The sequence below is a fragment of the Penicillium crustosum genome (genome assembly GCF_028827405.1).
Source record: "Penicillium crustosum strain IBT 35664 chromosome Unknown utg000002l_segment0_segment0, whole genome shotgun sequence".
NCBI lineage: Eukaryota > Fungi > Ascomycota > Eurotiomycetes > Eurotiales > Aspergillaceae > Penicillium > Penicillium crustosum.
In genome coordinates, this window is record NW_026623123.1 from 7,745,749 (window position 1) to 7,758,270 (window position 12,522).

General features: G+C 48.8%; 4 protein-coding genes across 4 annotated transcripts; 2 read left to right on the forward strand and 2 right to left on the reverse strand.

Moving 5' to 3' along the window:
- Window positions 1-94: 94 nt before the first annotated feature.
- On the reverse strand, window positions 95-1,707 carry N7487_006427 (TFIIH/NER complex subunit TFB2; the record flags this gene model as incomplete). The annotated part of the gene is made up of 3 exons (XM_056874174.1): window positions 1,524-1,707; window positions 1,383-1,470; window positions 95-1,325 (listed from the first exon to the last, which is right to left on the reverse strand). The coding sequence occupies exons 1-3, from the start codon at window positions 1,645-1,647 to the stop codon at window positions 95-97; spliced, it is 1,443 nt and encodes a 480-aa protein (XP_056731894.1). The 5' UTR covers window positions 1,648-1,707.
- A 117-nt stretch (window positions 1,708-1,824) lies between these two features.
- N7487_006428 (PaaI family thioesterase) lies at window positions 1,825-3,051 on the forward strand. The gene is made up of 10 exons (XM_056874175.1): window positions 1,825-1,893; window positions 1,958-1,998; window positions 2,077-2,089; window positions 2,149-2,214; window positions 2,320-2,362; window positions 2,421-2,492; window positions 2,553-2,599; window positions 2,658-2,676; window positions 2,750-2,828; window positions 2,877-3,051. The coding sequence occupies exons 1-10, from the start codon at window positions 1,867-1,869 to the stop codon at window positions 2,944-2,946; spliced, it is 477 nt and encodes a 158-aa protein (XP_056731895.1). The 5' UTR covers window positions 1,825-1,866; the 3' UTR covers window positions 2,947-3,051.
- A 271-nt stretch (window positions 3,052-3,322) lies between these two features.
- Window positions 3,323-7,677, reverse strand: N7487_006429 (RNA helicase aquarius; the record flags this gene model as incomplete). The annotated part of the gene is made up of 4 exons (XM_056874176.1): window positions 3,323-3,744; window positions 3,813-7,268; window positions 7,318-7,418; window positions 7,469-7,677. The coding sequence occupies 4 exons, from the start codon at window positions 7,675-7,677 to the stop codon at window positions 3,323-3,325; spliced, it is 4,188 nt and encodes a 1,395-aa protein (XP_056731896.1).
- Window positions 7,678-8,082: 405 nt separating this feature from the next.
- On the forward strand, window positions 8,083-10,348 carry N7487_006430 (THO complex subunit THO1/HPR1; the record flags this gene model as incomplete). The annotated part of the gene is made up of 4 exons (XM_056874177.1): window positions 8,083-8,322; window positions 8,377-8,455; window positions 8,506-8,624; window positions 8,678-10,348. The coding sequence occupies 4 exons, from the start codon at window positions 8,083-8,085 to the stop codon at window positions 10,346-10,348; spliced, it is 2,109 nt and encodes a 702-aa protein (XP_056731897.1).
- Between the last annotated feature and the right edge of the window lie 2,174 nt (window positions 10,349-12,522).

Consider the following 12,522-nt stretch of genomic DNA (forward strand, 5'->3'; position numbering starts at 1 on the left):
CATGCTTTCCAGTATCCATAACACCCCGAAGATCTTGTCTTCTGCTTTTGCCAAATTCATAATGACTGAAAGTCTCATGCCTTGCAAAACCATGTTACTTCCCGCTTACCTTCTGACTTCGCAAAAATGCTGCCACCTGTTCATGCCTCGTGACAAAGAACATGCGTTTCCGATCTGACTTCCAAACCAGCACACCAATCTCCGCGGCATACTGACAAGGGGCCTGGTATTCGGTCAAGCTGGTGAAATCCTTGAACAAAAAGCCCGCCGTGGCCCGGAGGCGGTCCCGCTCCAGCTGCCACAGTCTGATCTGATCTGTCACAGTAGGCGGGAGCACAGATGCCGGGATACCCTTGCCATTGGATTGAGCAGCGCTATGTTTTCGCAGTTGTGGGTGCGCATGCGATAATAGATATGAGATGATTTGATCGGCAGTGATTCCCATCTCGATGGCTCGACGGACAGACTGTCTAGTGATTTTTCCGGTGACCAGATTAGGGAAGCGGTATTTGAGGTTTGTGAAGAGGGATATGAGGGATATTTGTAGGGGTGATGAGGTGTAAGCGTAGAGCCGGTAGTTGGTTTCAATGATGATGAACCCAGAGCCAGGGCCACCAGATGGCCCCGCTGGCCCAGTGAGAGAGCTAGTCACAGGGTTGCTCAGAGCGCTCGAGTCAGATGTAAGTGTAGTTGCGAGACGGGTGGGATAAAAGCGTGTCGCGTCAGCGTTTTCCTGGTAGACAATACCAAAATCGGCGAGGTCCGCGAGGGTGCGAAGCTGGTTTGGTGTCATATGGCTTTTGTCGTAAGACGATCCGAGTTCCAGGCTGCTCAGGAGGAACAGGAACGAGAGAACCTCGACGCTATCCATGCCGATGGCTTCGGCGCTTTCGACATAAAGAATCAAGATATGCCAGACCTGGGTGTTCACGTCCTGGAGCACAAATCCGAACCCGTCTTTGGTGATGTCGACACGGTTGCCTCGGATCTCAACTAAGTGTCCCGCTTGGAGAAGCTGTTTGACACCCTTGCTCAAATTGACCGCGTCGCGCTGTCCACTCAAGGCACTGGTTCCAACCATGTAGCCCATAACACCTTCCCACTGTCGTCTAGCATATTCGTCCAAGTCGGCGATCGAGGTCAGGGTGTGTTCCGGAGCTTGGGAGAATACACCGAAAGAGTGAGAGTCCTCTGCACCCATCAGAGCTTGTCGAAGCGAAGCAGCGAATGGGTTAGTAATCATGTATGCGCGGACATTTTCGCTTGTGAGGGTCGTAGATAGAATGTGAAGTCGACCCAATATTGAAAGCGCATTATCCCGTTCCCTTTTGTGAACACTGTCAGTAATTATTGGAGCCAGACCTGTCAGATAAATCACTCACTTCTTGCTCTCTGAGTTGACCCAAACTTCCAGATCAGCTGTTGGAAGAGGGTCTTTGAGATATAGTAGAGCCATCACAAAGCATTTTGCTATATGCACTATTAGCACAACATTCCCTTCCGTGTGGGTGAGCTCAATGTACCTAGATCAGGCAGCATGCGCCGGAAGATCGCAAGGGCTGTGGATGGCTGTTGGTATAGCTTATAAAAAGTCGTCCCGGGGAGACCTTCCAGGTACTCCAGAGGACGGGATGTTGCACTCGCCATAGTGAGCTGTGAGAAACCAAGTTCTCAAGCAACTGAAGGGAAGAAAGTGTCTGGGTGAAGTGGTTGGATGAAATGACGCTGGTACGGTGACCGAAGCGGCCATAAAGTGCAGTTCCGGGGTGCTCCCGAGTCGCCGGGTGAAGTAGAATGTTGGACTTGTTAACTCCTCCCTATATCATTCCATCTCCAGGACATTCGTCAATTTGTCACTTTTTAGAAATGGCTTCTCTTAAATTTGTCCGCTCGGTAATTATTCAAGACCTTCATCGCCTATAATTCACTTCCTACTAATGCATATCACTATCTATAGGTCTGGGAGTCCTTCCGAGCTACCTCGGGTCTGGAGCCTCGGTATGGAATTCGTCCTAACTTACCTTTACCTTTGAGATATTAGAGAAGAACTAACATCTCACTTCAATTTGACTGAAGGCTATTGAATAATGCAAGTCCGAGCCAGTTTCCTAGCAGTTTCATCGATCTAATCACTGATCTAAACTATAGCTCCGTGTTACAGCCGCCAGGCCCGGTGTGGTCAACTTTGAGCTGGATATTCAGAAGGAGCATACAGTATGTCTATTTGTGCTGCAGTCTCTCTAGCAAGCGTAGTTGGGAACCTTTTTAAGGGCTCAACCTCTCACATTAAACGTCGTCTCTGACATCTATATCATTTAGAACCGCTTGAATATCCTCCATGGAGGCACCATTGCAAGCATGGGTAGGAGATCGTTCTGTGTGACACTCAATTCGTGATACTCGGCTAAAACATGCTCTAGTTGACCTCGGAGGCTCGTTGGCTGTGGCATCTCGCGGCTTGTTCGCGACGGGTGTGTCAACAGACCTAAATGGTAAGTTTATAAAATCGGTATCCCACCCAACCTCTCTGTTTCTAATAAAATCCTGTCTAGTCACATACTTGAACTCAGGTGGCAAAGTTGGTGACCGAATCCTGGCCGTATGTTTTTATCTATCCCTCACAGTCTTGCCAAACGGGTACTAACTTTCAACGTTAGGAGGTGACCTGTGATAAATGTACGCTATCTGACTTCTTCGTCGTATTACTTTTGTTTAATATGTTGGCCATCAACTAACTAGCCGCATTTAGTTGGCAAGACTCTTGCTTTCACGAACATCAAGTTCACGGACCCCAATGGACATGTCGTTGCCCGTGGGAGCCACACGAAGTGTGTACCCTATCATATTTCCGAAAATAAACTGCTAATATCGTTTAGATACGTGGCCCAGGCTTGGAAGGATCCCAATAATATTGTGGAGGAAATGAACAAGCTCAAGGACCAATGAGAGCGAAATCGGGTATTACGATCGATGAAACCGGAGCGTTTTGGTCGAACAAGTCTCACATTTACTTCAAGTCATTGAGAACATTGAAAGACGCCCGAAGAGAAGAGCAAATCCGAGTCGCCATAGAAAACTGATTATAGAACACAATGGGTCTGTCCATATCCCCAAGTGATACCATTCTACCCAAGACCAGAAATTCTACGCAAGTTTCATTTACTGAGTGTTGTCACGTAATAGATAGCCATGTAATCTGCAAAAATGAACTGCCCATTCAAGGGCCGTCTCAGGATGTATAGAAGCAGAAAATGTGGAATAGACCCAATCCAACAAATCCCTTTATCGGGTGCTGCTGTTACCATTTAACTTGCGAAACAATTCATACAATATCTTCATCTCCATCAACGGCTCCCATAGCCTCATCCTCATCCAAATAGTCATCTTCGCCAGCTGGCGCCGCATCCTCAATGATGATATCTCCATCACCCATAGCCTTGACCTTGGCCTGTGTCATCTCAAACACGTACTGTCCAAGATGCTCGACACTTTCCATCGGCGTGCCCTCAATAGCGGCGTTGGCTTCCCGCGACGACGGGAACATCTCGCCAGGCGCGAGCATGAGCTTATCAGGTCGTTGCAGAAGAAGATCGAATGCAGGCTTAAGTTCGTAGCACGATTCGAAGACTTCCCGTCGTCCGAGGATATACAGACCCAGTCGTGCGCGGGAGAGAGCTACGGTCAGACGGCGAACATCGCGCAGGTACCCGACGCTGCGAGTTCGGGTGAGAGAAAGGATCACGTCTAGAAAAATGTTAGCGATTCTGATATTTTGAGTGATGCAAACACGCTCTGGGAGGAAGTCAACTCACAATCATTCTGCTCTCCTTGGTAGCGATCCACTGTCGTCACAATCTTGGGCATTCCAAACAAGGGGTTTTTTCCACAGCGGTGACTCAATACATCCCGGATCAAAGCTGTTTGCCCAGCATACGTGGCTAAGATCGAGATTTTAGAAGCAGGATAGCCCAAGAGTCGCATGTACTGATACATGGCCACTGCGTACTCGGCTTCACCCAGATTCTGAATAAAGTGAGGTGTCGGCTCTCGCTCTCCAGAACCCTGGTAGTCGGGGACATTGATGAACTGGTAGTCGAACTGGAACCCGGCATTGGCCTGCTGGTACTCGGGGGCAGTTTCGACCACCGGAAGATCTCCGAGTTCCTTGTACCGCCAGCGGAAGAGCTCTGCAATGCTAGGTCGTGCGCGTCCCTGCTTATCCAAGTTGATCACCGGGACACCCAACCGCGCCAGTCGCAAGAAGAGACTTTGCTCGAAGTGAGCATATTGACGGAAAGCCATGTTTTGAATGATGGGCGAGTTCTGGTGGTGATCACCACAGAGAACAACACGCTTGAGAGGAAGTTCGCCGTTCTTCATGTTTTGTAGAGCGTTGGGGATGAAACTCTCAACTTCAGTAATCTGGGCCGCTTCTTCCATGACCACATTGTCGTAGTGGAAGCCTAGATCGGCAATTTCTTGCCGGCGCATAGCTGCGTGGGTTGAGGTCATCGCGATGATTCGTGCCTCCTTTACAAGGAGATAGTTCGCTTTATCGCGAGGTTGTTTCAAGATCTCGAATGGCCGAATATCCTCCAACTCAGAGAAAATTCGAGCGATGTGACGTTCGCAGCCTGCAGCAGTGTCGATGATTGCCTCCTTCGAGGCTTCAGCTTCGAATAGGGGCTGGGGAGCATTTGCAAAGTATGATTGGAACGGGAAGGATGCGACAATATCTTCATTTGATGTTCCTTCGGAATTGGCTCGATCCCAGAATTTGGCCCATGTTGGCTGCACGTAAACTGTATTGAAGTAGCCTGCGGTCTCGCATGAATTTCCATGCGCACCCTCGACCCCAATTGATGCAGCCAAGCGCATCACTTCTGACAGATAGTGATTGCGATTGTCAAGGAAGGATTCGACTCGACCGTACTTGCTGTAGTTGGAATCAGTGTCCAATTCTTCCTCGCCGTGACCCAGTCGCAACAAGTGCCGCTCATCAATATCAAGGGCAATGATTTTTTGGAATAATTGATTGAGGGCTTGGTTGCTGTGTGCAATGAGCAGTGTTCGTTCATTGGGGAAGTTATGATAAATGTTGTTAATGATTTGGGTGGTGACATCGGTCTTTCCAGTACCAGGCGGTCCCACAATGACGGTGAGCCCAGGCTGTGTTCCAGATGCGATGGCTTCCACTTGGGCCGGGGTGAATCGGATCTTGTTCAATTTTGGAGTGTCGACGGGGTAGGGGCCAGGGTTTGGTGGTTTGTATGTGGAAACACGCATACTGCTAGGCGCCACCTCTGTCTCTGCGGCTTGTTCTCGGCGTCGTTTCTTCGGCGCGTGAGGCTCTGCTGCAGACTCTTGGTTAACATATTCAATCACGTAGGGCGGGCCAAAGCTGGCATTCTCAGCCCCCGAAGGTTCAATGCCAGGGAAGCTTTCTACTAAATGAGACCAGTCCAAAAGTGTGTCTCGGAAGTCGACAGTGCGAAGTCTGTTTGGCAGCTGCGTGTATCGAGCACTAGCGGGATCTCCATAGCCCAGGAAGATGTCCTGGAGCCAGGAAGGAAGCGTCATATCAGAGACAATAAGCTTTTGCATCGTCTGCAGAATTGACTTGAAGTTATTTTCCCTGCCCTTTCTCCGTGCAACCACGTTGATGAGGGGGTAAATGTCCGGTTTGCCGTGGGCTTGCTGGTCCTTGTCGGCTTTGAATGCAGCCGCGTCCAAGTTTACGATCAATCTCCTCAATCGTGCTCTGGGCTGAGAGCCATTTGCCTGGCCAGTAGGTTGTCGCAATGCGCGGCCTTGCTCGTCAAGTACCTGTACGATCTCGGCCGTTCGGAGGTGGGTCATCCGAGGGGCTTCAGATGCACCTTGTTCCGATTGCGACGAGCTGGACTGGACCGCCAAAAGATAGACAACGTCATCGGGGCGGAGTGAGTCCCATTCTCTCCTAACATTATCTGCGAGTCTTCCCACTTCTATCGCGATCTCCGCTCGAACAAAGGCCGGGGTTGTTGCTCCGACCTTTGGTGGTGCGACATCAACGATAGCAGGCTTTGAAATTGGAATGGCCATTCGAGAGAATCCTTCGAATTTCAAGGTTCCATCGCGTGCTGCCTTTGGCTGCATGCGTTTAACGAGGGACTCCATGTCCTTGCGGATTTGGAAGAATGCTTCTGATCGGTAGAGAAGGAAGGAGCGCCAAAGGAAATCTCCAAGACTCAGATACTGGAGATTCAATTTTGGGATTGCCAGAGGCCTCGATCCGTCGTATGTCTCATTCCTCAGCAAGGCCGGGTCGTAGAGGGTTTCTTCCGTCGGAAGTGGACTCAACTTCTCGACAACTTCTTGGAAGGGCACCTTGCGTTCATAGGAAGATGCCAAGACTTCCAGGTAGAACTGACGGTCTGGAGTGACGTGCGAAGATTTTGGGTAGCTTGTGCGGAATCCTAGGTGAGAGCAAAGGCTCTGGAGTTCCGACTCGTCTAGAGAAGATAGCTGTCCCTCTAGATCCGCTCGCTGCGCAATTGACCCCATATTGGAGAGCGCAAGAATCGTGAGCTTGTCTTTGAAGAACTTCATTGAGGTTCTTTGCAGTTGGGCCAATTCCTGGCAATGCAGGTCGTAGACTCCCTGCGGAGAAAGAGCCTCACCAGAGTAATCATCAATTGCAAATTCGACAAAATGTTTGAGAAGGCTGTGGAAGTCGCGAAGGAGAGCGTTATCAGGCACACGGTAGAGCTGTGAAAGGCGAATAACCGACAGAAGGTTCAGGTCCTTCAACAGCGTGTTCACGTAGCGCCTGGTGGGAAGCTGACTTTCGAGATCCACCAAGAGCTCAAGGAAACGTTCACAGTATAGCAAGTTCTCGGCCTGGTCCTTTTCGGGTCCGTTCAACCTATGAAGGAAATCCAAGAGCATCGTATACAGCCATGAACGTTCGAATCGCATCTTTGCTTTCGCTGCTTCATCTCCAGCATCGTATCGCTTCGCAGAGGCTCTCCATGCCTTTTTCAGTGTTGGGGCCTTTGCAATAATACGGTCTCTAGTCTCCTCACTGGCCAGGTTGTGCCAGACCGAGATAGAAACAAGCGGCGCGCATTCTTTGCGGATCAGGACGTTCTCGAGCGACTGGAAGGCACTGATAATAAACGATATGATAGAGAGTCGAGAGCGAGTCGGAAGTGAAATATCAATGCTCATGGAGAGAATACGGTGGAAGAGATTGGAGAAGTCATCGGCGCGGTCGGAGAAGATATCTGCAACTGTCAGCTTCGCCGCATTATAGATCATATCACATTGACTCACCCCATATCGGCAAGTGCTCCCGGTGCTTCACGCTGACAATCAATGCAATCAACATTACATGATGATTCGACGCATCCTCTGTGTAAGTCGGCCAAAGGAACCTGGATAACAGTTAGCGTTAGCGCGGTAGGCATGAATGCAGATAACATACTTCTCAAGAATGTTCAAGTTCTCGAGGATCAACAGCGACCGACTGTTGAAAGCCTCTGCTTCCAAAGGATCCCACAATTGCTTCTTGATGACATCTGGTTTGGCCTTGCGGACCTTCGTGTTCAGCCAGTGGGCCTTGGCTAGCTGCACCCACGGGCTTTCTTCACGAAAGTCCACCACTGTAGGCCTGGATTCGAGACTCTGCGCCATCGCAGGAGTCAATAGTTTCCTTAACCTAATAAATTGGAGTTGGTCAAGGAGGGGTGGATTGGCGCAGCCGGGAACATGTGAATTGGTGAAGCTGGGGGAGCTTTTCAAAAAGTCTTGGCTTTCAATTCCGCCGAGCCGCAGTCCTCAATCAATCCGACCACTTTGTTTCCCACCTTCCTAACACCCATCTAAACTTTCTTCTTTCTCTTGTAACTAGTCTTTAAAGGACGATTGAAGAGACTCTTGAGAAGAAGCTGAAGACCGCAATCAAGGAAATTCCAAGGCCCCCAAAAACACGCTCGAGAAGACGCCTACGAACACGCCCGAGACGACAGTCCCAGTCGACACTTTGACACAACCCCTCAAGGGTCCCTTACGAAGGCGCCTGGGTAAACACTTCAGAAAATGGCGAATGAGGATATTGCCGGTGTCCAGGTCTACAAAAGACTAGTGGACAATCTCCTGGATCGCGCCGCGAAGGTGAAGCCCGACAAGCAGATCGAACCCCCTTTGACCGAAACACACCTGGGCGAGTCGATATGGCAAGTTCCGTCTGAGGATTACAAGGCTACAAATCACTTAAGTCCACAGACTAAGATTGCGGCTGTGGAAATCGCGTTTCGCGAGAAGTTCTATCGCGTTTTGGTACGATCTGTACAACCCTCGAGTCCCCATAGCATTGTTAACAGTTCGTCATAGGCCTCGACTTCCATCGATGACCCTGCTTTCATTCAAATATGGAACCTCCTTGATATTGTCTCCATCTTTTCTGATAATGGTCAGTCTCCGCACTCCGCCCGCACTTTATACAGCTCTAACACCCACCAGAACAATGCGAACCCGGCCTTATTTTCTGGCTCATTGAAGAGCTCTTGGATAGTCAAACCATTGATGGCTGTCGCAAGGTGTTCGACTACTTGGAGTCCCGAAGGGAGAGGAATACCAAGGTTAGCATGGTCCCTCATCTACTGGATCTGTCGCAAAGCTGACCCCGCAAAAGAAACACTTCAAACAGAAAAGCTTAGTTATTCTACGATCATGCAACGAACTTCTTCGCCGCCTCTCGCGTGCAGAAGATACAGTGTTTTGTGGTCGGGTGTTTATCTATCTCTTCCAGAGTTTCCCACTTGGAGACAAGAGTTCGGTTAACCTTCGCGGCGAGTTCCACTCTGAGAACGTTACAACCTTTGACGAAATTGCGAAGGGGTCTACCGAGCAAAAGGAGGATACAACAATGACTGACGGGGCTGAACCCACAACCCCCGGAGAGGCAGCGGCGGGCCAGGCTGAGAGCTCGAAATTGCCCAGGGTTGTGGTTTCTACTGGCGATGAGAAGAACTCAGACGAAGTCGACCTGAATGCGCTCTATCCGCTCTTCTGGAGCCTTCAGGCCTATTTCTCTTCACCGAGCAAGATGTTCGACTCTGAACGATTTACATCATTCAAGACTGGAATGGAAGCTACGCTTGCTGCATTCAAGAACATCAACACTGAGATGGAAAACGAGAGCTCTGCCCGAGCCTCAGAAGATGCTCGCAAGTCGAACAAGCGCAAGCGCATCGCGGACGGTAATGAAGTCGCCACCAGCTTCAATCCGAAATACTTGACCAGCCGGGATCTGTTCGACCTCGAGATCAGCGATACTGCCTTCCGACGACATGTTCTTGTCCAGGCTCTTATTCTCCTCGATTTTGTGCTTTCTCTCACATCAAAGTCCAAATCACGTCTGGCCAATACAACGAACAAGTCCGTTCTCTACGGTTTCACTTTGAATGAGGATGATACCAAGTGGGCGACCGGCATGCGAAAAAGCATCGAGGGATATCTGCAACAAGGACCCGGGGGCAAGTTCTACTATCGCATGGTGGACACGGTTTTGTCTCGAGACAAGAACTGGGTGCGGTGGAAAGCTGAAGGCTGTCCATTGATTGAACGACCAGCCATCTCGGCGGCGGAGTACACCACTTCCCGCGAGCATGCCACCAAAGCGTATGCCAACAAACGCCTTCGTCCGTCCCCAATGGGCTCTCTCGATTTGAAGTTCCTTGCCGACACCGAGGCGCTGGCCAATATCGAGCGTCTCAAGGAATCAGACCGATACAGCGTTCCTTCTGCGGACTCGTTCCTGAAGGGCATCATGGATGATGAAATGGACATCGATATGGCGATGACCGATGAGGATAAGGCGATTGCCGAGGGCGCTAAAGCCAGCAAGTCCTGGCGAATCTTACGTCTTGCCGCGAAAGGAAAGCTCGCTGCATTCGACAAAATTGGAGAGGGCAACAACCTACAGGTATTGTTCGAGAGTGCTACAGCGACAGAGGATAACAATGAGCTCACTTCCTCTGGGGATACCAAGGATATCACCCAGTCCCTCGATGGAGCTCAGGATCCGCATGTTGAAACCAAAGTGCCCGAGAGCAAAGACCCCGCTGAAGCGAGCGAGGCTGCTAAGTCTGAAGAGCCCATTGAGGGCAAAGTCGAGAAAGCTGGTCAATCTGAGGATGCTCAGGACCTTCAGGGCCTACCCCAGGGCACAGATGAGCAGGGAATGCAAGTCGAAAACAAAGACGTCATCAGTGAAGAACAAGACCCAAGCACGAATGAAAACAACGAAAAGGCCCTTGCCGCCGCTAGCGCCTCCAAAGAGGACTCTGCATCTGCCACGTAAAGCCGGATTGTGGCTTGAAGATATTCTGTTGGATACTCCATGGCTTTGACCCCCTTTTGTCCGGAAAAAATCCCCCAATGGGCACCGTCTGGCGCAGTCACGCCGCGGCCAACCACATAGAGATTATGCAGGCAACTTGCAGGATTTCCTGCATCAATATCACAGCGCCGTTGATGCCGTGATCTGAGAGCGAGATTACCACGTCCGTGCACCTGCACTATCTGCGACACATCTGCTGGGACGATTCAGCACCTGGTTTTTTTTTTTTTTTTTCCCGAATACGAATATCAAAGTGCGTCCTAAATCCTCGTTACCGGCAGAGTTAAACCTGTCTCTGGCCTAATTGGGGCTCATTTCACGAGCCTTTTTTTTTTTTCTTTTTTTCCCAAGAACTCCCCTCTCCAGGGTCGCTATCGGTTCAGCTTCATCGGAGTAGAATCGGACCAGGATGTCGCTTAAGCCGGAACTCAAACACAAACCAATTGGGCCGACTGGCCGATTGCGGGCACTCCTGAACCAAATCCAGGATTTTACGGGAAGCGGGTCACCACCAGAAGCGATGAAAGTTCATACCCGGGGCAATGGACAGCCTAATGCCCTGGCGACTTCAATCAATTAGCCAACGTGGAGACTACAATGCTTTAGCTGATCGGCAACTCTAATACAAAACACTTCAAATGGTTCCTGCATGAAGTAGCTAAAGTAGAAAAAGAAATAATCACGTTCTGTGTTCTCCAGAACTAATTTCTCACCAGTGGCGTTGGCGTCCCAGCCATGTTTCACTTTACTGAGTTTTTCCAATTTTTATTTTATTTTGCATCAATAAGGAACTAAGTACGAGTGCGAAATAAGATTAAATGGTTTCTGATTAGTAGGCAGTCACATTACCTACATGTAAGCGACTTAATCGGAACCAAATAATCAAAAAAAGGAGAGAATATGGAGTAAACTTCTCCAGGAGTATACTCCGTACATTATACACGAGAAAACCCCCCCTCCAATTGACCCATTAATTGCAGAAGTGGGAACTTTTTAATTTTTTTTATTTTTCCTGTCCACTTAGTTTGGCCCCCTTTTTCGTCAGCTCATAAGAATCCTTTGGTGTCCATATATGGAGTATGAAAGGCGGAGTAGTTCGTGTCGATATATAGTGCAATATAGTACAATATAACAAAATAGGGTTCGAGAAGAGCAAGCGAAGCCAGGAAAATCGTGCACTGATCGTCTGGGGTTCGGTGCACTCTCCTAGACTATCCTAGTGTCCACTACTCCGTACACTAGACACAATAAATCAAAAGTGTAAAAGCCACATGGAAAAACAGTCTGAACCACTATCGACACAAGCGTCGAGTTAGATCTCCACCGGTGGACCAAGAGATAGAACCTTGGAAGGAGGTTTACAGTTTACAGAGTATACAAGAGTACGGAAAATAACGGTAGCCATGTGGTCCGATCTGAATGCACTGGCCAAGTGGACTAAGTTTTTGACATTATTGAATTTCCTCTACTTTGTATACTCCATCCACGGAGGACGGAGTATGGATAGACCGATGATGTCCGAGATCAAATCCGTGAATTTGTTTTTTTACCTTTTTAATCTTTTTATCTGTGATCCACTGTAGTTCTTTTTAGGCAAAAGGCAATATTCAACTTTCTAGATCGGGAACTATACATGTATACTAACTACAACATACGTGTACTCCGTTAACTAGTTAGTATGGTACAGGTACAAAGTATAGTAGTTTTCAGAACATGCTCTACTCTCTACTCCGTACATACTTTATATCCCTACTGCACGGCATATTATACTAGAACTTATTAGATTAGATTAATTTTTTTAGTCAAGGGGAAAGGATCTCCTCATCCTCTCCATCCTCTCCATCCTGCCAAGAGATCGGCTTGCGTCACCCGCCTAATGTAAAATCCGATGGGAATAAGTACAGTATTTGGTGTATATAATACTCGGTACGTGACTTGATCATACAATTGTATATATGTGTGTAGGTACAAAAAGAGATAAAGTAGATGGTAACTCTGTATGTACTTCGTATGTCGTACTCGATCTAGTTTTCCCCGCACAGCACGTTCCAGAAGGGAGATTACAAGGACATCATACGTTGCAACGGTGTGATCCTGATCCCTTTTAATTTTATTTTCTTTTATTTTTCTGTTCA